General features: G+C 38.0%; 1 protein-coding gene and 2 long non-coding RNA genes across 5 annotated transcripts in view; 1 reads left to right on the top strand and 2 right to left on the bottom strand.

The window, feature by feature from the left end:
- The first annotated feature begins 6740 nt into the window (after nt 1–6740).
- Nucleotides 6741–18037, top strand: LOC122654052. Its single transcript, XR_006331871.1, has 3 exons — nt 6741–6751; nt 14711–14716; nt 17881–18037. It is a non-coding gene; the product is annotated as an uncharacterized LOC122654052 (long non-coding RNA).
- Nucleotides 17307–17571, bottom strand: LOC122654051. Its single transcript, XR_006331870.1, has 2 exons — nt 17537–17571; nt 17307–17410 (listed from the first exon to the last, which is right to left on the bottom strand). It is a non-coding gene; the product is annotated as an uncharacterized LOC122654051 (long non-coding RNA).
- Nucleotides 18038–20679: 2642 nt separating the features above from the next.
- LOC122654048 (CSC1-like protein HYP1) overlaps nt 20680–25630 on the bottom strand; it is a 45245-nt gene continuing 40294 nt past the window's right edge. For all 3 annotated transcript variants that reach the window (XM_043848017.1, XM_043848019.1, XM_043848018.1), the window contains 2 exons: nt 21478–21711; nt 20680–20950 (listed from right to left, as the gene is read on the bottom strand). In XM_043848017.1, coding sequence (XP_043703952.1) covers nt 20789–20950; nt 21478–21711 — 396 coding nt within the window. In that variant the 3' untranslated portion in view covers nt 20680–20788. The remainder of the gene's footprint in view (nt 20951–21477; nt 21712–25630) is intronic.

Here is a 25630-nt window from a genome sequence, read left to right as displayed (position 1 = left end):
AAACTAAATATTTATAAATTTTAGTATTGTGTTTGGAATTTAGATGATTGATTAGGTTTTAACTTAATTTGGGTTTTGAGAATTTTCAGCTTTTGGTCAATGGATTAGATTATTAATACACACATATATGTTATAATATGGTTTCACTCTCATATCAAAACTGATGTAGTAACTTGATCTCATGTAGCATGAGTATGCCCAGAAGACATTGGATTTTAATTGATATCTTGATTAACTTATTTACCCATATTTTGAGGATCACATGATTAGAATTTTTTTTTCACTATTGATCAAAAACTAATAAACCTAAGAAACGAGGAAGAAAAATATAAGTTATTTATTCTATTATTCTTAATCTGGTAAGACCCGATAAAGGCCTATTTAGAGTTAAACATGCCCACAGTCCAGTTAAGGCCCGATTATAACCCAAAACCCGATCTAACCCAACCAAGCCGAGCCTAAATACTTAAACCGACGATCACGATGCAGGCTTTAAGCACTTTGAGGCCCAACCAATTGACACCCATATGTGTAACCTAGTTACCCAGACCTACCATTCCCCCCCCCCCCATCCCCACCCCTCGGATATGATTCACTTTCAATCTACATCCCTCAATTGTTTTAATTCTTTTCCTCATTCTGTACAACATATTGAGTTTTTAAGAACCATCAAGATCATTAATTACTTAATTTTTTTTATTATTTAACTAGATATATATTTGAATTGATAGATTATTGATATTTTTTTTTTTTTTTTTTGGTAGGGACTATCTATTGACACACACATGCGCACTAGGATGACAAATTAGGTATGTTATGGTCTCCTTTTGCTTTCTCTCCTTTGTCCCATGTGATGAAAGGCTATGTGAATGTAGAGCTCTTTCTCCTCATCTTTTCTAGTGCTAATTTTCTATTCCTGAAGAAGTTTGTTAGTGAGGATAGAGATGATAATGGTGATTGGATGGTAAATGGTTTTAGAAAACCACTTTGCCGGCTCTAAAGCCTACAACATCTCAGTATTAAGGTTATTTTTTCTTCCTAAAACCTTATTAATTAAGTTAATATGCAGGGCTAGCAGACAAGCAGTACACAGTGTTCCACGCTGTCCATCTTATGGGAATCCTCCCTCCCACTTCCACAGGCGGAATCAACATTTAAGACAACTTTTTATCTTGTCCACATCAGCCTCATAAATCCCATTATTTATTAGTGCTTATTTTGTCCTCTCATTTATTAAATAATACAGTATCTAAAAGGTGTAGGAGCTAAGGACAAACATATATTTTCTCTTCCTTCAATTACCACATGTCTTAATTATCATACTAACCAAACAAGCAAATTCTAATCACAACACAACAAGAAGGCAAGGTAGGATCGTGATCCTCTGCTGCCGCTGTCAGTGCGGCCAACGTGCAACCTCACATAGGGAGGGGGTAAAATGATCATCCTACCCCATCCGAAAAGGTGCTCGGGCAGTGGGTATGGTGGTCATTTTGCCCCTACCTGTCTCTCTATTAAATTGATCCGTTAGAACGATGTAGGTATAATCATGCATGAGGCATGCTCCATGCTGCATGTCCACATGCAATTGCAAAGGTAAAAAGCATAAAGATATACAAGTCCTAATCGATGGAATTTATATAGGGATTTTCTTATTCATACGTCTCAAGGTGTCAAATAATTTGTAATTTTATTTTTTATTTGTTTAAAATAATATATTTTATCTTTTAATAAAGATAATTATAGGTCGAGTTTCCTCCACCCACGGTAAATGGGATCTCACCAGAGGTGGGAGAGAACAAGAATGGGTGGAAAAGAAGAAAGAAACTGGGCGATTCGAGGGGTGGGAGAGAACAAGAATGGGTAAGACCAGATCTTCACGGGTCATCATTTAAAAACACGACGGATCGACGCCACTAACGCCTCTGCCCCATCGCCCACGCCGCGCGTGTGCGGCAGTGTGGACGGACTACGCCGTCTCGCATATACACTGTAGAATGTCTACCTTTTTCGATTTAATTCAAGAGATAAAGAAGGTAATATAATAAATACCATTTATAAATTTTGTAGTTTTCCGATGTGGATTAAAGCATTTTTCCCAAAATAACAAATTATTTATTTAATCTCTCATTTATTACAATCTATCTAACAATCCCCACTAGATTGTAATAAACATCTTAATATCTCTAACTACATAGTTATGTATACGAAAAGGTTGGCTTGGCATTAAACCTTTAATTAGAGTAAGTATTTAGTCGTAACGTAGAATGTGGTTGACTTAGCATTAAATCAATTCTTACAAGTATTAAAACCAGAAATACCACACACACAACTATGATTGATTCTATGTCAAAACTTATAACATAATAGCACTCTTACGGCCTTGTGCTCTATCCCGAATTCATGAATACTTGCAAGAATAAACCCTAAATTCTTGTTTAGAAACGGCACCATATCAGGTATTCATATAGGTAGGTTTTTCTTTAGTATCTCTGTTATTGTAGATACTCTTACTTTACAAAAACCTTATTAAAACTTCATAGAAGTTACCCTCAACTCATAACGCTTAACAATGATACTTTTTGGGCTATTAATTTCAATGTTTTTACAATCACTTAACAAAGAGCTAGTTATTACCCATTAAACCTTATTCATAAGGTTGGGTTCCCCTACTGGTGACTATAAGGGTTTCAGCCCCATTCCTTTGGATGTACCTTCTACAAGCTCCCTAGGTAGGCTTTTATAAAAGGATCCGCTAAATTATTGTTAGACTTTACATACGTAATGGTAACTATACCATCTCGGATCAATTGTCTAACATATTCATGTCTTAAGCTTATATGTCTAGACTTTCCATTATAGATCTTACTATAAGCATTAGACATAGTGGCTTCATTATCACAAGACAGAAAATAGTGGCATCGGTTGTGGCCACAACTCTATATCCAAGAACATATTTCTAAGCCATTCTCGCTTCTTTTCCCTTGCTCCCAAAGCTATAAATTCAGACTCCATGGTTGAATGTGAGATACAAGTTTGCTTCTTTGAAGCCCAAGATATGGCTCCACTAGCTAGTGTGAAAATCCATCCGAGATGTGGACTTATTATCACCTCTCGTGATCCAACTAGCATCCGAGTATCCCTCTAAACAACTGGAAAATTTCTATAAAATAAACCAAAGTTCATAGTCTTCTTAAGATATCCAAAAACTCGACCAATGGCTTTCCGGTGATCCACACTAGGATTACTAGTGTATCTCGAAAGTTTACAAACAAAGAAAAGCTATATCGGGTCTTGTACAATGCATTGCGTACATTAGGCTTCCAATTGCACTAGCATACTCAAGTTGTGCGGACGGCTACGCCGTCCTCGCATATACACTGTAGAATGTCTCCCTTTTTCGATTTAATTCAAGAGATAAAGAAGGTAATATAATAAATACCATTTATAACTTTTGTAGTTTTCCGATGTGGGACTAAAGCATTTTTCCCAAAATAACAAATTATTTATTTAATCTCTCATTTATTACAATCTATCTAACATGAGTATCAAGAGAGTATTTTGGAACATACAAAAAATCGAAAACCCAAGTACGGGATTGTGAACCATAGGATGGTGGGTGAACAGTCCTTTATTGATGGAGGAAAATTTTATTTTATATATAATATAATTTTAGATGTTTGCTGGAAAAATATGCAAGATAATAACATTTTTTGATAATCCATTGTCACCAAATAGTTATGGGTTTGAGTAAGTAAATAGCCTTTCTGTAAAACAGGATCAGATTGCATGCGTACATTATGACCCTCTCCAGTCCCCCGTAATGGAGGGAGCCTCACACACTCGATATGCCTTTTAGGAAAAGAAAAAGCCTAAAAAGTAATATTGAATTTATGAATTTTTTTTTAAAGTTTTCGATCCAAACGACATTTTGATTGATTCGCTCAGCTTCGATCTTCTAATGTTTATAAAGGCCAAAAATATAATCGATTTCAATCGGTTCAATCAGTCTCGTCTCATTTTTTATACCCCACTTCAACTCTTCAATAGGAATATTCAATTCCCATGCGTCTGTTAAATGATTGAACTATTGACCATTCAAGATATATCCTATCAGTCCAGTCTCATTTTTTTTCCTCTAATGATAACTTTCTTTATTTTTTTTTGAAAATTTGTGTTAAATGATCGAACGCCACTAGGTCACGTTAGACACTTCGTCCATATGCCCAGACACAGGGGTGTACAAAATGACCGTCACATTTTTGATCATTTTCGAGGTTCAAGGGAGTGTGACGGTCATTTCATACACCCCTATGGTAGGGCATAGGAGCGGCATGCATTGCACGATCAAGTGACGTTCTTTTTCTCATAAAATAATATTAATTTTAAAAAACCATTATCGGATCTAGATGTCCACTAAATCATACACAATCATTGTCTCTCCTCGATATTCTCCAGAAAAGCAGTAGATTCTGTGTTGACTGTTAAGTGTCTCTCTCGTTCATGGTCAAACATCATAAACTCAGGATACTAATAGCAACCATTGGTGCACAAGAGTCCATTATGCGTAACCACAATGACAAAGACCTCTCAAGTCAAGGAACCAATCGAACTCTACTAATGAGAATCTTGATTCTTATCAACCTACCGTAACATATGCAAGGCTCTTAAGTAATCTTATATAATACACACATCATATGTGCACGCACACTTGTGTCTTAGAATCACCATTATGAAAAACACATAGTCTGACGATTGTGTGAACTAGTTTGATCCCTAGTCGAAAACCATTTTAAGTGAAAACCTAAGGATAATTAACAACATCCCATTATATTATCATATACACAATAAAATGAATTAAAAATTAAACAAAATAAACACTTCTTTCTGTTCATCATCCCTCAATCTAGCAGTAAAAAAAAATTGTTACATAGAACAATGCTAGGAGGAAAGAACCTGCAATAAATGGAGGAGAGATGGTAATTTGGGAGTAGTAGTTCTCTTTTCAAGTTTGAAAACCGGAACAAAGGTCCCACAAGGTATGATTAATTAAGAAGGATGGATAGAGATAACAATAAAAATTGAAATGCGAAAGGGACAAGCTATGTATGGATGATGTGAGCAGCACCGGCAGCCCAATTAACCCAAAGCCTATAAATCCTCCCCAAACAACGCAATATTGCACAAACTCACTCACTCATCCTATGCAATATTGCCTAACTTTGAACAAGAATCGAATCGAATCGAAGAAGAAGGCTTTTTCGTTTCCTTCCCTCTCTCTCTCTCTCTCTCCTCTATTCAAAATAGAATCTCATTTAAAAAGATCTGATTTGTTGATTTTCCAACAACTTTCAACTCTAGCTAGCTTTTGCCCCTTCTTTTGCCTACATCCTCATCATTCTGATCATGCTCTTTGGTGCTAAAGCCAAGTGCCCATCCCTCTCCACCGCCCCCTTCACCCCACGCCATTGGGATTTATTGGTCATGTTTTGGTTAGTAGTTGTCTTAATTTGTTTCAAATATTGCTTGTGGTTATCTTCTTCTTTTTCAGTTAATTCTAGAAGGAAAAGATATAAAAATGGGGGAGCTGTTATCTGTGCTGCAGCGTAGCCTGTGTTCAGGCATATGGGGGTGGGCACAATGATCACCTTGTCTCCCTGCACTAGGGGTATAAATAAATAGCCGAAATTGGTTTCCGTATCCGTGTCTGTATCCGTTTAGCACTATCCGAATCCGTTCGAAAACTAAACAGATGCGGATACGGATATGCTATAGCTATCCTAAAAGCTATATTTACATGTAAACGGATAAAATATCCGATCCGTTTCCACGTCCGTATCCGTTTAGCATTATTTGAATCCGTCCGATAGCTAATTGGATGTGGATGCGGATATAACACTATCCGAGCCGAATCCGATCCTTTTATAGCCCTACCCTGCACAGGCTGCCCATGTGCCTGGGTGTAGGCTGCGCTGTGGCACAGAGTACATTCTACCAAATGGTATATGCAATGATGGGACATTCATCTCATCCTATTAATTCCTAAGGTTTTATCTTATCTAGTTAGATAGCTAGGTTGGGACCATATCGTACTTAGTTTATTTTCTAATTATATGATATTTATGTTGATAAGTTGAGGTGTTCAAAAGAAGGGAGCAAGCCACTGCATGGGACCTACCAACTTGAACTTTTCTTATTCTTTTACGTTAATCATATCAATCATTTCTTCAACATGAATTTGAATTCATGTTCTTAAATATCTTGCTGTGAAAATTGAGACTTCTTGATCTGAATTAATCTCTATTAGACAATTTGTTTTAAACCCTTGAATTCTTGAAGGAGCCAATCTAAACTCGGATAGATATGTACCTCTTGGTGGCAATTAATCCAATATAAGGTTAGATAGGATTCTTGGATTGTCCACATGTAAAATTTGGTGGCACAACTCGATCATTTGTATGACCAAATGGCCACATCACACCTCAAGACGTCTCGAAATAGGGAACCCATATATATGTTGAGGGAAGAGGTTGGGCTTATCGTTAGTATATTGCAAGCTAGCGCTCACTGTGTCTATCTCTCTCATCTCTCACCCCCCCCGCGCTACAAAATAGCTGCTCTACCTTTTCTGTATGATCCATGGTCCCGTACCCCTATTGGTGTCTCCCACTAGTTTATTGAAATCAGGCAGTGTGCCAATCCCTCTTCCATATGAACAATTAACTTTTTATTTGAAGGGAAAGAGTATTCGGTGGGGGGGGGGGGGGAGCGTGGCCCCCTACACAAAAAGATTATGGAAGTACATGCGAAAGCATATCAATAAGGCGGCATTTCCACCTTTCATTAGGGTGAAGCGATCATTTCACCCCCTATGTGTCTGGGTGCACGGGCCATAGGCCCCCACAAAAACCATTTCCCCTTGTTTGATGGTATACCTTAATTGGCTTTGTCACAAGCGCCAAAGAGTCAATAGCACTACTTTGGAGAATTAGAAGATTCTCATAATTTTGCTCTAGTTGTTGCCAATGAAGAGATTTCCCAAAGCTTATCGACTCCACCAAAGCACACAAATCCAAGCCACTAAAGTTGGCACTGAAGGTTATCTGATGATGCATCTCTACTTATCATTTAATTATGATAAAGCTTCCTTTTATTCCTCAAGATGTTCATACTCCTATATATAAAAGGCAAATGATTCATTTAGGCTTGAAAGATTATAAGACAATTCAACTTTCGTTGGCTTTGAGTTGACTTTGGCTCAGCCCGACTATGTGCTTTAGTTGACCTTTGATTGGAATATCTCCTTAATTTTAGGAAATTTATTTCAAAAAAAAACCTGTGCTGCTGCCCTCTAAGGTTTTAATTTTCAAATTGGCCTCTCTAGGGTTTTTGTTTTTAAAAGTACACCCAATATGGGCAGATATGTCATTTCAAAAAATTTATTAACATAATATAGAATACCGTCCAGATGGACAGACTGTTTCTATTTCTCTCCTCCCTTCCTATGAAATGGTATATTTGTATAGGCTGTCTATCTCTCTCTTATTATGGGAGGAGAGAGAGAGAGAAGGTGCTAACGTATGCTACTACGTAGCCAAATAAAGATCTCAATCCCAATGTTTTTATTTCTCTCCTCCACTTGAGTTTTGCACGTCGTCAACAATCAGTGGTCTGAAAATTTTCAATGCCTTTTTTGTATTTTATATTAAAATAAACAATGGAATATACTATTTTCATAAAAGTTTTCCTTTTCCATCTTTTTACAAGAAAAACAAACTTTTCAGGGTGTTGTTAGGTATCATACATCTTACTGTTTAGAGTGCAGCTCTGGTTGTCGTACAAGAACCATTCTTGTACGGTATAAGCCGTTCAAATGGAATCCAAGAGAGGTGGGTCCCATTCTTGGAGTCCATCAATACGGCTCAAGCCTGAATGAGAACTTGACTCTGCACCTTCTCGCACTCGATCTCGTCCTTAACATGTGTGTTCTCCCTTATACTAGCAATTCAACGCTCCCTCTGTTGCTCTCATTAATGGCATGGCTTGGCTTAGCATAGAGATTCCATACCACACCGGCAGCATGGGGATCACCTTCTCACACTCTCTCATCCTCATCGTTATCTTTGGTTTCTTAGGATTAACTTTAGGGTTAAGTTGAGGTTAGGGCATTTAAATAAAGGGTGTAAACCTTTATGGGAACAAAGAGAAGTTTGAATTGAGACGAAATGTCTTGATAGCATTGATCGATCAACTTCTTTTAACGTAACTCATGAGATTAGATAAACTCCAACCTCATCCAAGATTATATTCCCATACAGTCCTAGATTAGCTAGCTAGAGCCAACAATGGCAATCCAAAAGAAAGCAAGGAGGGATAAAAGCTCCCCCCTGCTTTATATATTGACCACCACTGCCATGCCTAAGAATCAAAAGACACATGTACGGTATTATTCATGTTCTTATTCAGGGATGTGTGCCAACCAGCTCAGCAATTCAGATCCTCTACGGTGCGCTGCCCGTAGTGGCCTGAGCGGAGCATAAACAGGGAATATTGCAATGATTGCCTTTCCCCTGCCCAAACACCTTACCCAAGCAAGGATAAGACGATTATTACGTTGCACCTTATTTGTGCGTCGCTCAAACCGCTACAGACAGTGCACCGTAGATGAAAAAGAAAACCACAAGCAATGAAGCAAGGACAAACCACCCAAATCATCATGACCACCAATAAATCCCAATGGCGTGGGGAGAAGGGAGGGGGGGGGGGAGAGGTGGCCACTTGGCTTTTAGCAGTACCTAGGGCATAAGTATGCATGAGCATCATGAAGATGTAGGCAAAAGATGGGGCAAAAGCGATGGTTGAAAGTCGTAGGATATCAACAAATCAAATCAGCTATTTTTAATTTTCTTTAATTTGACGAGAGATTCTATTATTTTGGAATAGAAGAGCTGACGAGTGACGACCACATAATAAAAAAAAAAGAAAAGAAAATAAAAGAGCTCTCCTTCTCTTCTCTTCTCTTCTCGTCAAAGTTAGACAATTCCATTCCATTCCATTAGGCGATGAACAGTATAGGAGTGAGTTGTGTGCATTAACGCGTTGTTTGATGAGGATTAATTTCTAGGGTTTGGTTATACCGTGTGGGACGTTAATTTGCTCCTTGTTTCAAACTTGAAAAACAGAAAAACTCCCAGATTTGGGTTCCTACATGGTTTTCGGGTTCGTCTCCCCATAGTTTGCATTCCCTTTGCCACCCATTAATTACTGCTAGGGATGTATAGATAGAAGTTACTTCAGAGAGCTATATATATTGTTTCTATGTCTCTTCTAGACTCTCCTATACCATGCCTATACCATGTTTCGTTGTCTAGAATCTACATATATATAAAGTTTCGAAGAAAGTTTTTCGTCTCCATAAGCATGGTGAAGGTTTACCGTACCATACCTTAGTAGGGGTTTTAAATCCCTTAAAATACCATTTGTTGGGGTTCCATGCGAGAGCAATAATCTCACATCAGAAGTAAGTACCCTGATGTGGAGTCTTATAGTACGTACTTGGACATCTCTCCTTAACTGTTAGCTTTTGAAGATGAGTTTTTTTCAAGTTTCCTAACAAGTTGTGTTAGAGCTAGGGCATGGCAATTCCGGTGTGCTTCTGAGGATGGAAAAAATCTCTTAGGAAAAATCTTGGTTCCCACGTATGCCTTTGCATGGAAGGGGAGATTGTTGGGGTTCCACGCGAGAACAATAATCTTACATCAAAAGTGAAAAGCCTGATGTGGAGACTTATAGGTACTTGGGCACCCTCTCCTAACGGCTAGCATTTTAAGATGAGTTTTACCCAAGCTTTTTAACACCATTCCGATATTCTTCCGTGAGCATTTGAAGCCTCGCACCGAATGGATTGACGTAAGGAAAATTCGGTCTTAAAATTTTTACAGTCGAAATGAAGGATGCGTGAGTTTTCTAAAGAAATTAATAATAAGTCACCCAATATTCCAATGTTTTCCATGATTCAAAAAAGTTTAAAAATTAAGGAGTGAGAAGGGTATTTGAAGTTCCATTTCAATCTCACTTTGATAAAGATAAAGGGCAAGCAAAAGATAACTTCTCATTTCATCATTTTGGTGGCAAATGCGCCCAAAATATAATATAATATTTTTTAAATTTTGAACAACTGTTTTTCACTCGCTGTAGACTAAAAGTTTGAAAGTTTGTTTCATCACTCACCGCATGGTTTGGGCATAGAGCATGCCTCATGCATGATTAGACCTTCATGGTTCTAGAGGTTTAACTCAGTAGAAACTAGAGAGGTTCCTTCCCTTCTTGTTGTGTTATGATTAGAATTTAAGAAAAGTTCATACTCCAAAGTTTATTAAACTTTGGAGTAATATGATAATTAGAACACGTGGCAATTGAAGGAAGAGAAAATATATGTTTGTCCTTAGCTCCTAGGTATGGATTCAGATCCTCTACTACTGAGCTGTCCAGTAGGATCGTGCTACCAAGACATAGCGAGGTGTACGATGAGCCCCTTACCTCTATTGCTCTACCCGAGCATCTTGTCGGAGTGGGAGTAAGACGGTCATTGCGCATCTCACCTTGTCTTAGTAGCACAGTCTTACCGAGCAGCTCAGCAATAGAGGATCCAAATTGCCTAGATATACCACCATACTTTATTATTTAATAAATGAAGAGGACAAAATAGCAATAAAAGACTGATGTGGACAAGATAAAAGTTGCCTTAAATGTGGATTCCGCCTGTGGGAGAGTGGGAGTGGGAGGGAGGATTCCCATAAGATGGACAGGGTGGAACATTTGTGTGGTGCTTTTGTATTAGCCCCTTCATATTAATTAATAAGTTTAAGGAAGAAAAAAAAGCCTTAATACTGAGATGTTGTAGGCTTTAGAGCCGGCAAAATTGTATTCTAAAAACTATTTACCATCTAATCACCATTATCATCTAAACATCTTCATAATAGAGAATTATTAGAAACGATTTGGAGAAAGAGTTATATAGACTTTCATCACATGGGACAAAGGAGATAAAGCTAAAGGAGACCATATGACATACCTAATTTGTCTTCCTAATGCTAATGCGCGTGTGTGTAACTAATGGATAGTCAAAAACCTGAATTTGGATAATTTAAAATATAATCTATTATATTCTAATAATAATAGAAAATTAGGTAACTAATCATCTTGAGAGTTTTTGAAAATTCCACCGTTTTCAAAGAATGAGGAAAAAAGAAGACTTAAGACACTGGAGAGAAAAGGTCTAAGTTACACAAGTCAAGTATGTAAATGGATAGTAGAAAATCCAGATTCGATTTATATCTATATCTGTTTAGGGGTATTTGTATTTGGATTGGGGATATCCAGATTCGATCGCATCTGATCCGTATTTGATCCGTTTACATCCCTATGTGTACACGTGAGAAACCCTTATGCCTCACTGTTATGGAAAAACTAAAAAAAGAATAGAAATGAATGCAATGTTTAAAAAAAAATCAGAATCAGACACCATAGTAGTCTTTACCTAGTTCTAACTTCTAATTCAAATAGATCCGGCAAAAATAGATTGAACCATATAAATTGGAATGGCAAAAAAGAATCAAAGATTTCCTTTCGTCATATATTTTTTTCCCTAAGTTTTTATATTCAAAACTTGTAGATTTTAATATAAAAGGTTAAATATTATTGAATTTTTTATTTTAACCAAAGATCCAAGTGCCTTCATACCTAAGAGTGTCAATTTTGACTGGAATCTGGAACCAGACTGGAACAGTTCCGCTAGGAACCGGAACTGACCCACCCAATAGCTTATTGGTTCGGTGCTGAATCTATTAATTAATTTATTGACCTCCCAAAAGTTATAGAACCGATAGACCAACTAGGAATTGGTGGAATCAAAATCCTAACCTTACATTATATAATTCTTAAGATTATAATAACGAATTGAAGGTCAAGCCCTTTATTTCTTTAGTCTTTCAATTTTGATTGGTACCTCCTGTCCCATATACTATTTTACTAAATATTTGACTGATCATTTAGTGGTCCATTTGAAAATGCTAACTTAATTACATATCTTAAAATAATCTTAGTTTATAAGGATATGTGGAGGTAATCCTACTTATTTATTTATTTATTTTTACTGAAAAAGAGATAATATATTACTTAGGAAGGAGAAAAATATACAAAAAAGTCCTCATTGGTATTGTCATTCTGCTCAATGAGGGCTTTCTTATCCAAACTAGTTAACATAGTCATAAGTTTAGTGTCATCTAGGTAGTTAAAAGAAACATTAGAAAAGTTATCTGTAAGTTCTGCAAATTCAAAAAATTTGGGAAGAGAGTGCCATGAAATTTTAAAAGATTCACGATATAGAAGCTTGATCAACTCTTTGTTTGAAGCTTGTTTCCAGCCTTAAAGAATCACAGAGAGATCAGCTTCCAAAATGTCCATTGATTTGACTACACCTGCAGATACATTAATAGTCTGTCCAGCTATGACAATGCAAAAAGTCCAACCTGTTAATCTTAGTTGAAGTTCAAAAAGACCTACGCATATTAAAACAGGACAAGAATGTTCAAAGTTAGAGATAAATAAATTGAAAAGACTGCTAACAGGATCCATAGAATCACTATCACAGGAATAGTACTAGTTAGAGGGAAGAAAAATATTTAAGTCCTGAATCCACTTTGTTATAGATCTCATAAGAACATGGGGATCAACTCAGCTTGATTCATGGATAACTTTATTCCTTACATCCCAAATAAATTAACACGTAACAAGAAAAACTAAACAAAACCAAATTGAAGATTGTTTATCCAAAGAGTTGGAGAGGTAAAGGGAACAAAATAGTTGTGCCAATGAGGGGCTGGAGAGAAGTTCAATTCCCAATCCAAGGGGGCCAGAAGCCTAATTACGTTTTGATAGAGCGACACTGATGGGAAGTCCTACATTTAAGACACGCCAAAAGAATATTTTAAATTTTGAATGGACAATAAGTTTTCAGAAAAATCTCCTCCATTTAGAGAGGCTTGGATTTGATTGAGACTTTGAAAAAGAACTTAGCAGCAAGTTGAGTGGAAAACGATCCAGAATCAGAGAGTGCATTTCCTACTTATTAATTAAATATAAAACAACAGATAATATAGATTAATTTCATTATTTGAGAAGAAAAAAATTGTGGACTGCATATCTCATGTGATTGAAGGATTTTTTTATATTATTTTGGACTGTTTGGAATCGATTAGGAACTGGAATCGGTCCATCCATTAGTTAATGGTCTAGAATCTCAGGTTTGGAATCAATTAACTTATTGGTCTGGATTTGATCCTGATTTCTTAGAATGAGAACCGTTACGGAATTGGACCGATAGCCCAAAACTGTACCAATTGACACCCTTAATCATACCCAAATCAAAATCATGAATGGGTTTTCATGAATCAAAGTGAGTCCACTGATTCCGAATAAACCGGGTGAGCTCCCTCTTTATGAAACATGAGTAGTGAAAAGGGTGAAAAGGTTTACGATAAAGATTTTCTTTAACCCCCTATCTCTCTTCATCATTGGTGACTTTGCACCTTTGATTGAGGAATTTAAAAGGTCAAAACGATTTCCTTTCTCAGTCGAAATAGAAGGTCAGATCCTATGATTGAATAGATATGAGAAACTGGGCCCAAAGGTTTAACATGAAATTGGAATCCTCACTTGCCTCCCCTAAGCTTAACCCCACCGCTTGTATTTGGGAGGGGTGAAGTACTGCTTTGGGTCACTACTCTTTTGAGTTCTGGCCCAAGTGCCCAAGTGCGCAAGTGCCCAACAGCCCACGTGCCCATCCATCCATCCATCCATAAGGTCAAGAAGAGAGCCCGGTTATGTAGCCGTAATAGTTCCATAGTTCCATACTCCTAGGCCTGTAAAGAATCCCTTCGAGGGACCTTGGTCTGCTTTATTTTCTGGGCAGTTCCATTTTCCCAAGTTCCTCTAATAGAAAGGGGGAGGGGGAGGGGGAGGGGGAGGGGGAGGGGCAGAAATGATCACCCTACCCCTACTCGAATGGGGTCCACCCCTCTCTATTAGAGAGATACTTGGGGAAATGGAACGGGCCGGAAATGGAGCAAATAAAAATACCTCTTGTGTCGTCTTCCCAGCTATGCACTTGAGATGATAAAAGTCTGATTACATCTGGAGATCTCATCCTCTTCTGAAAGAGCATGGTTTTAGTGCACGGTATAGTAACCTCCAAAACCGATACAATATTGATACGGTATTGACTTGGATCAGCTATATCGGATAACATTATCCCCGTTTCTCTTTTAAAAATGAGTTTTTTTTTACACTTTTACCCCTTGTCTGTATTATGCTAACAATACGTATATGGGCAATATGATACCAATACTTCAAAGTTCAAACCATGTGAAAGAGGTTCCTTGTTTTGGTTTCCAAATACTCTCATAAATCACTACACTCACATTTGGTATATATGTATAGTAACGGGAAAGAATAGTTACGGAATACTGGCAATGTGCCTAGTCTTTTTCTTTTGTGTTTTTTTTTTAATTGCAATATTGCCTTACCTCTTTTTTTCCGATTAGGAATATTGCCTTTTCCTCTTAATGCATGCAATCTTGCAAGACGACATAGGCCATTGCACTGGCAATTGGGACAAAGCAGGGAAAACATTTTATAAATAAAATAAAAGGAAGCAGTTTTTTGTAGGAGAGTGTGGCTTACGCTAGCACCCCATGTGTCTATCTGTCTCCTCATTAAAACAAGTGGGCAGAAATATCTTTTCATATACAGAAAAGAAAGATAGCTTCATGGAAGTGCTGGCATAGACCACACTCCTAAACAAAAAAAAATTTCCCACAAAAGTTTTAACATACTGAATCATATAAATAAAGGCTGTTAGTGGTGGAACCCATTACTAGAATACTAGGTCACTAATACAGAGTACAGAATAGAGCGTTGCAGCCTTGCAGACCGACCTGCCCACGAGGTTAGAGAGAATGGAATGGAATGGAGAGATATGTAGCAGCGGAGAACGTAACGTAACGACAACGTTTTAGCACGTAGGAGCTAATTTGGATAACTAAATAAATCCCTTTTCTTTTGTCTGGATAGCCTCCCTTCCTCTCTCTCTCCATCTATTTGAGTTTTTGTTTTGCTTCTACTCCTCCTCAACCTCACTTTTTTCTTTTTTTTTTTGTTTTGGTAAACTGCATGAGAGGCATTAATGTGACAGAATCAGGGCAGAGGTCCAAAGGAAAGTACAGTGGGTGAGAAAGAGAGAAAGATCAGAGGACATTTGTTCTGTTCCAATAGGATCCATCTAATTCGATCTTCAGGAATCAAATGGTTACTCTTTGTCCTCTAACACAAATGGGTCCCACTCACGTGTGCCCATAAATCCTCACATTTTCTTCTTTCTTTCTTTCTTGGACAGTTCTGTACTCTATACTGTATGTATAGACAGTAGTTGCTCCAAAAGACACTTCATTAATGCAATATTCACACACCCACTCTCTCTCTCACAAAAGGGGAAAAGTAGTGCAGCCAAAGATCGATGGAAAAAGAAAGAAAGGGTGGAAAATCAAATCTACCATTGGAAGGGAGCTCCCCTATCTCTTCAGATTTCTTTCCGTCTTTTGTTTCGTTTTACTTCCAACTGTTTTGTCCGCCACTGATCAGTCTTTTGCCCCTTTCCCTCACTTTTCCTACACTACACGGCTGCAAATTTGGCCCGCCTACCGAGTCTGGCCAATACTTATTTATTTATTTATTTATTCTTGGGATGGGGGTTGTCAGACTTTTTAGTCCAAGCTAGGGTTGAGAATTGTAACCTGAAATGAAGCTGCATCTGGTTGGTGGTATTGGTTTCAATGGTAGTATATGTGTGTTCATGGATTAGGTGTTTCCAATGCTTACACACATCAGTTATCGAAAAAAAAAAAAAAAGAGGAAAAAATACACACATTCTTGTTTATTAGTTTTTTTCTTTGGACAAAAATTCTTACGTATTTGTTACGGAAAAAAAAATTCTGTCCGAGAGCATGCATCCTATGACCAGACACATTGGTTTGGTTTGGGGTGGGGGGACCACCCTGCGCCATAGGAAATGTGCAAAATATGCCTCCCTTGTGTATGCCCACAAACATTTCCATTGATCCTCGAGTGAACACCCTTATGCCCAGATACAAGTAGAGCTGCAACAGGGTCGGATTGGGTCAAGTTTTTCAAAATCCCAACCCAACCCTGACTCCCCTTTGCTGGGTCCAGTCCGTTTTCGACCCTGACTCAACGCCTGAAAAATCCAACTCTGACCCGTCTTCAAGGTCGAGCAGACCAGGCTGACCTGATTGGCCCTAATAATGGAGTGGAGGAAGGTAGAGATACATGGACTGGAATAGGATCTAAGAGAAAATGATCAATTTTATATAAAATAATACTAGAATAAAATATATTATCACTTATATCTTCATATATAATATATTATAAAACAAAATATGTGTGACATTTAAAATTTATGATATTTATAATATATCAATATATATATTATATTATAACTTAAGAAAAATATCACCTCCCTCCCTTTTAAGTTTCTTTAATATCAATTCAGTACCCAAGTTTTGGAAAATATCATCCCCCTCCCCTACTTTATAAAGTTACTATCAACCGTGCCCTAAGTGACTAACGCTGTTAAAAAACACAAGTAAAAGACGAAATCACCCCCTCTTCTTCTACTTCTTCCTCCTCTGCAAAACAAGAGAAGAATTATCCAAATATACGCTTCATCGTGAAAATCGTCATCTATCCGCCAAGATCGTTCTTTTTTACCCGGAAGTTTGGTTGATGGATTAGTGAGGCAAGTTAATCTGGAAACAGATCAGAAGAAAATCCACAGCTATCCGACTCTAATCAATGGATTTTGTCCTGCAAAATCTCCGAATTACAAAAATTTGACATATTTAGATTTTCAGAAGTTTAATGGGGTCAAGTTCATTGGATTAATCCTTTTCAGATCGACCGGGTTTGATTAATTTATATGCTGAAGAGGAATCAACTTTTATTAAGAAAATGCTGGAAGCTGAGGTGTGTTCTTCTCGGGTTCTGTCACCTTTTCGTGAGGAAAGCGGTGATGAGGAGCTCTCTGTTCTTCCTCGTTTGGATGTTGCAGGTGTGAGGAAGAAGAAGAAGAAGAAGATACAGAAACTAAAAAAGGGGTTTTGATTTGGGGTGAAAAAACGATGAAGGGTGGTAATACATATCCAATTCCTCAGATTTCTAGACTTTAGTTGATGGACATAAATTGTAAGGAAGTTGTTTCGTTTGAAAAGGATGCCGATTTTTTATGTCCGTCCGAATTAAGAAGCAAAAGATGACATCATATTGTGGCTGTAACCTGGAATCACAAAGCTTAAACTCAGTTGACTACTTATTGATCAGTTTTGAATCTGGAAAAGACATTAAAGTTTCAATGCAATTTTTGGAATCCATGAACAAAAATAGTCTTATCCGAACAAATTACCTCCTTCTATTAGATTCTGTTTCCGTGAAATCAACCGTGGAATCCACCGTCCAGAATTGAACTCGGAAGAAAAAAAATAGTCTTTTAAGCTCTAATCGATCTTCTCATTAGTCAACACTGAAGTAATTGTAGAAATCTGAAATCTGCCACTATTTCTACTCTTCTGTAGCCCCGCATTTCAAAAAAATTTACAGATTTCATTCGATTATCATTAAAATGAATAGCTGATCTTTGAACTCTACAAAAAATATGTGAGATCAATATAAACTCAATCGGAGCAAATAACAGTATCAATAACCTAAACATAAGAAATCGTGAAGGCAGTTGAGTTCTGGAAGAAGAAGATGGTGAGGGAAGGAGATCTGGACGGCGATGGAGCTCTCAACGAGACGGAGTTCTGCATCTTGATGGTCAGGCTCAGCCCTGGGATGATGGAAGACGCCGAGGCGTGGCTTGAGAAGGCCCTCCATCCGGAGCTGCAACGATCTGCTTAGTTAGTTTCACCTTCAGCTTCAGAGGAAGAAGAAGAAGAAGAACGGGGGTTTTGATTTTTGGGGATTTCGGGATTGGAGAGGGTAAAATTGGAATTAAAAAAGATTAAGGTAATCTGGGGTTTTGGAAAAACTGGACATGTCCACATCATCAATTAATGACTTTTTTAACGGTTAGGGTACGGTTGATAGTAACTTTATAAAGTAAGGGAGGGGGATGATATTTTTCAAAACTTAGATACTGGGTTGATATTAAGGAAACATAGAGGGGAGGGGGATGATATTTTTCCTATAACTTAAAATAGGATCGGGCTGGACCGGGCTAGGCTCAGCCTGAGACCTCAACCCTAACCCGACCCAACCCTAACTTAGGGCTAACAATTTCTAGCCCTAACCCACCTTCAAGGTCAGGTATCTCAGCCCAAGCCCTATTCGGGCTCAAAGCGGGCTAGGGCCGACAAGGCCACACTTGCATCCCTAGATACAGAGTTGGCAAAATGATCACCCCAGCCCCATGTTGGATGCCTGGTTGCGCACTCCCATTGGTCCCCATGCTAGCGCAGGGCCACTCAACCAAGCAACATTCTCTCTCCCATATATGTAGGAGAAAAGAACACTACCTAGTCACCTAGCGTACGCTAATGCCTAGCCGTATAATTTATGTAAAGATTATGTTGTAATTAAAAAGAGAAATAAAGGATTGTGTAAAAAAAAACATTTATATTTGAATGTGTGACACTTTAAGGGCCTAAAACCGTCAAGGAACCAAAACCAAGTTATTTCATAGTTATAAATAGGTGAAGAGTTTTCTATTTGGGGAGCATGTGTGGAAACATCAATGGGACTTATTGGGGGGCACGGTGATCATTTTGCGCCATTATGTGTCCAGTGTAGGAATCACACTCCCAGACACAGTCCTTTTTCCCTTACATTTATACTTGTGTTAAAGACTTTAAGTGCTCAAACGTTATCGAACCAAAACCAAACCAAACCATCCCATAATTAAACAAGATTGAATCCTAGTTTTGAAACTCTTTTATATATGAAAAAAATTCTGGGATTGACTGACCCCTCTTGGGTCTGAACCGGAAAAGAACCGTCCCATTTGACAGTGGATGCCACAATGCAATATCCAACAGAGGCCGTGTAAAATTAAATATGATTCCATTTAACCATTTTCATTTGAATAGTACAAATAGAAACAAATATTTTGATTTCAATCCCCCATCTACAATAGGACTTGCCTACGCACTTGCAAATACCTCATCCTTTTATTTTTTCTCCTTCAAACCTGTAGTTCATTAGAGATGTTACATCCCCATTCTCCACGGAGAAACCTCAGTTATTGAAAATAAAAAACCCTTAGTTAAAGTATGTTAATCCAATCCCAAGCCCGGCATAAGCCCAAACAGGGCCAGACTATGATACCCCGGACCTTAGGGCATACTCAGGATTGCGCTGAAATTTTAAAAAGCCCAACCCAACCCGACCCTGTTGTTGTCCTATCTACATATATTAAACTAATTTTGTTCCTAAATCCTATTATTAAAAGTGCGTGAATATTTATGTTTGCATGAAAAGGTTCATTATTTTGAGAATTTCTTCATATTAAAGGAAGAGGGCCGTCACGTTGGATGTAAAATCAGACAGATCCTATTAATACATTAGCTGATGGATGCATCCTAGGGTTCACAAACCTCTCCTAGGGCTTTAGTTTATTCCAAAATACTCTCCCAATACCCATTCCTGCTTTCTCCCGCCCCTCGGTGTATGAGATCCAATTTATCATGGGTAGAGGGAAACTCAGTCCAACATAATGGTTCAAAACAGATCGTAAAGGACCAATAAGACACAAGTTATTAAACTGTGGCAAAACATTGTGATATACACACCAAGCCATGTGATGCCATACCCCTTTACATTTGAAGAACCTTATACCAACTCCCGTCTCTACTTCAACCAAATGAAAACGGATTTTTAATTTTTTATTATATTGGGGAGAAACATAGACTGCTAAATTACCCTCGAAATGACCATGTTACAAGGATAAAGTTGTTGACAATGCATAATGCATATCCACCAATAAGTCAATTTTAAACTTAGTTGATATAGACAATGCCCCCCAAATTCTTTATTCTTCTTTCTAAACACAGATTTTACCAGAATGGATGCTAAAAATTGTTGCAGCTTCATCGAATAGCCATAGCAGAAGGTATTCCTAACTTCCTATTACTAGCTACCCAACTACAAACTGATATACTTCTGATACTGGTTGTCTAATACCTCATTGCCACCCGAGGGAGAGGGGCGGTATCTTAACACATCAGGGAATTGTTATAGGGATCATGAGGAAAGGGCAAGATTTTGTTCCATTGATATTAATTCTACACCAGCAACACATATCCATAAAATAGTTTTAGCAGCTTAATTAGGGGTCAAATTATCAAAGGGCATAACTAAGTAACAATATAAATAGCATTTAATTTCCTAGTCAGCACAGGAACACATGTGGCTGACCCAACTAGTACAAGACTTAAACTTGCTTACTTTACAGACATTCATTCTATGCTATTTTTTACTAAACAAGAATTTCACATCAACAAATAGCAAATCACACAATAAAATTTAGTTGACAAGATAATGCACACATTGTTTCATTAATCTTCATCTGGGACACAAACCTCAGGCCATCCTTTCTTTTATCAGCATACCAAAATCATCATGCCATCTTCCATAAGGTTGAAAGGCCCTCCCACTACCTTCAAACTTCTCTAGAATGAAGGAGGGGAGTGTTATAACCCTCAACATCACTGGAATGCTGCATTGGCATCAGAGATGGGTCCCGATAAGCAGTGACTAATTTGTCAAGAAAATCAGTCATTGCAGCATTATTCTGGTCTTCTCTGTCCTTCTTTATCAAACACTGGACCAAACAAAATGAATCAGGACATTGGAAGGCCCCCATATTCATAGGACTAGGGAACCAGAACGAATAATAAATACAACTGAAAGTTAGGAGCATAAAAATCAGAAAACAGAAACAATAAGTTGAAAATTATAAGCTCCTATGAAATGGACACTGCCCAGACAGGCCCCATTTCTGTCTGCGTTGATCAGACATAGTGCAGGGGGAAATTGGATCATGTAGAACCTAGGTGAGAGACTGCTTTCAAGAATTCAATGCAGTTGCTAATTCGACAAACTGTGTTGGAATTCCATGGCACATCCTAAAATTATATATACAAAGTAAAAAACATCAATCCCTCGAAACTCATGTCTTTTTGGATATTGAAGTTAATAAATCGAAGTTCTAGAGAAAGAGCACAGGATTCATAAAAAGAAGTACAAAAAAAGAAGGCACTTACTGTGTTTCAGAAGAATTTTTGTCAGTTCAACAATGGAGGATGAAATGACATGAATATACTATAGCCTCAAGACAATTAAACGTACCTCAGCCGGATAAGCTGTGAAAATGGGTAGGAATCGTTTCCGGCAGTACTCATTGAAAAGGAGAGTGAGAACTGGAAGAGGAATACATAAGCTAGATGCTAAAGGAAGCTTCTTCAACCCAAATATACCAACAGCAAGGATGTGCATCAGTATCAGAGAAAATATAGTCGAGTTGTGCACAATAGGCCAGAACTTCCCACCAGTTTCAAACTTGAGTTCATACACATTTAATAACTGCACAACAGATTTCCTCAGCATTAGTGAGAATTACATATAACTGCTTCCAAATGCTACAGAACTTTTATAAGAATGCAATGAAGTGCATAAAATAAAAACTTGAAATAATCACATCTAGGGAGGATAAAGACATAAATACACTAGTAAAAACAAGAAAGTTACTCCACAACATAGTTGTAATGGCGACTAGGCAACCCAAGGCATTGGAGGGGGCCTGAAGTCTGAACACAAGGTGACCAAGGCAACCAAAACGCCCGCCTAGTCAAACAAGTTGACACTAGTTGTCAAGGCGCCTGGATACCAAGGCAGTCACCTAGGCGGCGCCTTGACAACTATGCTCCCCATCAATTTACAAGCTCTTTTCAGACCATAAAAATGCAAGATTTGGAGAAACTAAATATGTTCCACTTGATTAGAACCAAATTCCTACCAACCAACATTCATTTAGTACATAGCCCAACTAAGATAAATCAAGTACATCAATAGTTAAACTACAGCGTCGCAGGTGGTAATAATTCCATGTTATTTAAACACCAGAAATGCCTAAACAAGAATCAATCAGTGACACATTTGAAACTTCCTGTAAACAGCGTGGAAATCTGGAAGGATCGTTTGGAAATGGTAACGTTTGTGCCAGTGTCAAAACAACAGGTTTTCCTTTGGGACTCAAAATTCAGACCACCTGTGCATTTAATGTCCAATATCTGGGCTAGACTTTACAACTTTCCAAAATACATTAGGAACCAGGACCTATAACTTCAAACCCTTCTGATCCAATTTTCAAGCTTCCAAACAGCAAGAGACTGAGAATTCCAGTTTCCAGGAAATAAGGATATCCCAAAGGTATTAGATGTGGTCATGGTGCAATCCCAGAGCTGAAAAACCCTATTTGGGCTCGTTATGGGCCTACCCACACACTAAGAGTAGTTTCGATTTGCAGGGAAAAGAGGGAAAGGCCACTCAGCCACCACTTGCACAACACTGGTAACAATAACCACGCCCAATCTTTTTTTCACTCAATTCTCGTCAATTCTACATCGTATTACATAAAAATCAGATAAAAATAGACATCTCAAAATACTAAGATATTATAATAAACTCAAATTGGAAACACAATACAATATCCTATGTAATCTACCCAAATAAAATATTACTCCTTTGTAATGTACAGGGCCCCTTTAGACCAGAAAACTGGGTTGGGCCGCTTGCATCTTGGCTTGGGTCTCCAAAGTGGATCGCTCTGGTCCAAACATGCTAAGGCAACTGCATCAACTCTCCTCTTCTGAAAAAAACTCAACCCTGTTGAATCTAGATGGGGACCGAGGATACCATCTGAGTCAACTCGTTTGAGGAGAAATGATTCGATGGTCCGCTTGAGCTTGATGTCAGGAAGAATTTTCATCTCGAATCCATCATGCTTAGAGGAATAAGTGTTCTTGCAGCTACAATACCTTCTTGTCAAATAACCATAACCATGGTTGCCTGATGAGGATGTGACAAACCTTCAATGGCTCACATTGCACTGTATCGATCAACCACCTAATAGAATACCTGAGCAAACACCTTTCATTAGTTTTTTAGGTTAGTGTTGTTTACCCAAGCAACTTTGTAGGGGTTAGGATGTGGCTGTCTTCAAACTGAGCTTGCAAACTGCATCTTCGGAGACAACGTGGGTACAACTACCATTGTTGATTACCATAGTGCACAGACTGTCGTTGCATCGTACTTTGGTCTGGAATATGCTGTTGCAGCACCAATCATCCTCATCAGATACCTTATGTGTAGCCAGAAGTGGACGAAGAGCATAGCAATACTACAGCTCTCCATCACTATCATCTTCATTGACCTCAATAGGCTCACGCTCAGCTCTGCATCCAAAAGTACTATTTTGTTCCTCTGTTGATCTTTTGAAGCTGTAGCCATAAGTTCTTTATTAGCAAAAGTGACCCGAGAAATGTCCGAACCCTAGCATGTTAAACAGTGTATCTCTGCCTGTAATTTCGAAGGTCTGTCCGAACCATATTGAGGTGGAGAATAAAGACGGTTCGGCCGTGACGATGCCATAGAAGAACCACTAAGTTGTGGTTTGCTGAACAACTTCTCAGGTTGAGAAGGTTGCTTGCTCATGCTACCAGTCTGGGAGAAAGTGTCTGTAAAAGTCTTCCGAGTATAAGGCCTCTTCAGACTTTCTTCTACCTTATACGTTACTTGTACTGCGTCCTCCATGGTAGGCAGTCAACTGGATGCTAATGCAGTACTGATTTGTGGATGCAAGCCATTGTGAAACTAGGCCACCACCAACTCCTCATCCCACTCAAAATCAGATCGAGTGGCTAAATAATAAAATTTGGCCGTATACTCCTCAACTATCATGTTCTCATATCAGCTGCGTAGTTAGAGGTGCTTTCGTTGCTTGAAGTCAGCCAGTAGAAACCTTCGGTTCATAGCTTCACTCGTCTCAATCCAAGAAGTGACTACCCTAATGCCTTGAAATCCGATTCTGCTGCTGGTACTTGATCCACCCTACTCGAGTTGTGCCCTTTAGTTTAGCCTCCAAAAAACGAATCCTCCAGGCCTCAGTCAACCTGTACCATCTGAAAAATATCTCCAAACTATGTGCCCAGTCAAGTTACTGCTCCGGGTTTTTATCCTCGTAAAAATCGAAGATGCCTAGCCTCGCTCCTCTGTCAGCTCCATAATGATCATCATGTTGTCTGGCTCCATATGGTGGTGGTGGCAGTGGTGTAAGATGAAGGGATGATGATGGTGTATAATGTGACGGTGGCAGTGGTGGGACATGAAATGGATCTTGTGGTACAGAATTGGAAGAATCCCCAGAGTGGATTGGGACCCTTTCCCTTATCTGAAGCCGTCTATTTGGCATCGGAGATAAATTTCCTCCTCCTTAACCTACATTATGGTGCTCAATAGTGAAGTTATTCAACAGCTCAACTCCCACGAGGAAGAAACTCGAGCCGACATCACCCTTCTCACAGATGGGGTCATAGTTGTCAAGGCGGTGGAGGGATGTCTAAGCGCTTAGGCGACAAGGCGTCCGCCTAGATGACCAAGGCGCCCCCAAGTACCATTTTTATTTCCCCCTTTTCTAACATGATTTAGTGTGCTACAATATTTTAGTATGCTACAATATGTATCTTATATCATCAAAAATCAACATTAAGCCTTCTCAAGTCATCAAAAAGAAACATTAAATCTCCTCAAGTCATCAAAAATCAACATAATGTCACATCAAGTCATCAAAAATCAATATTAAGTCACATCAAGTCATCAAAAATTAGTATAGAACTAGAAGACAACAGAGCTAAAGAAGCAAGCTATAGGAAGTTTGTGTGCAATCAAAACATACATTTGGTTTATACAAGTCTCACATTTGGTTTATACAGTTCTTAGAAAATACAATCTTATCTAAAAGTAAATAAATTGCTCTTGATTTAGAGAGATGTTGTTCTCTAAGAAGTTAGACTAGTCAAATAATTTTATTATTACATGAGACTTTTTATATTAGTTAGAGACTTAGAGCACAAAACCAGCTTTCCAACAAATCCAAAATTGCTTAAATCTGATTTATATTGAAAAAGTTATGTTCCGGTCAAAACTTATTTGGTATGCACGAATGCTGTCAAAATCGCTCTGAATGAAAATATTTTTTTAGCTATCAAAACAAATGAATATTTTACAGCACTTTTGTTTTTTAGCAATGTTTTACCATATTAAGATTTATAGAATTTTTAGATTTGAGAAAAACCTCAGCATTTGAAAGTTGAAAATTTCACCTACCGCCAAAAATCCAGTTTTTGTTCTTGAATTGGGGGGTTAACTTCTTATCCTTTTGGAATTTTATTTTTTAACTATTTTTATTGGATTCAAATAGGGGAATATTTGCTTATTTATGAAT

This window comes from Telopea speciosissima, chromosome 3 (assembly GCF_018873765.1).
Source record: "Telopea speciosissima isolate NSW1024214 ecotype Mountain lineage chromosome 3, Tspe_v1, whole genome shotgun sequence".
NCBI lineage: Eukaryota > Viridiplantae > Streptophyta > Magnoliopsida > Proteales > Proteaceae > Telopea > Telopea speciosissima.
Note: the sequence above shows the minus strand (reverse complement) of the source record. Positions and strands in the feature narration are given on the sequence as shown.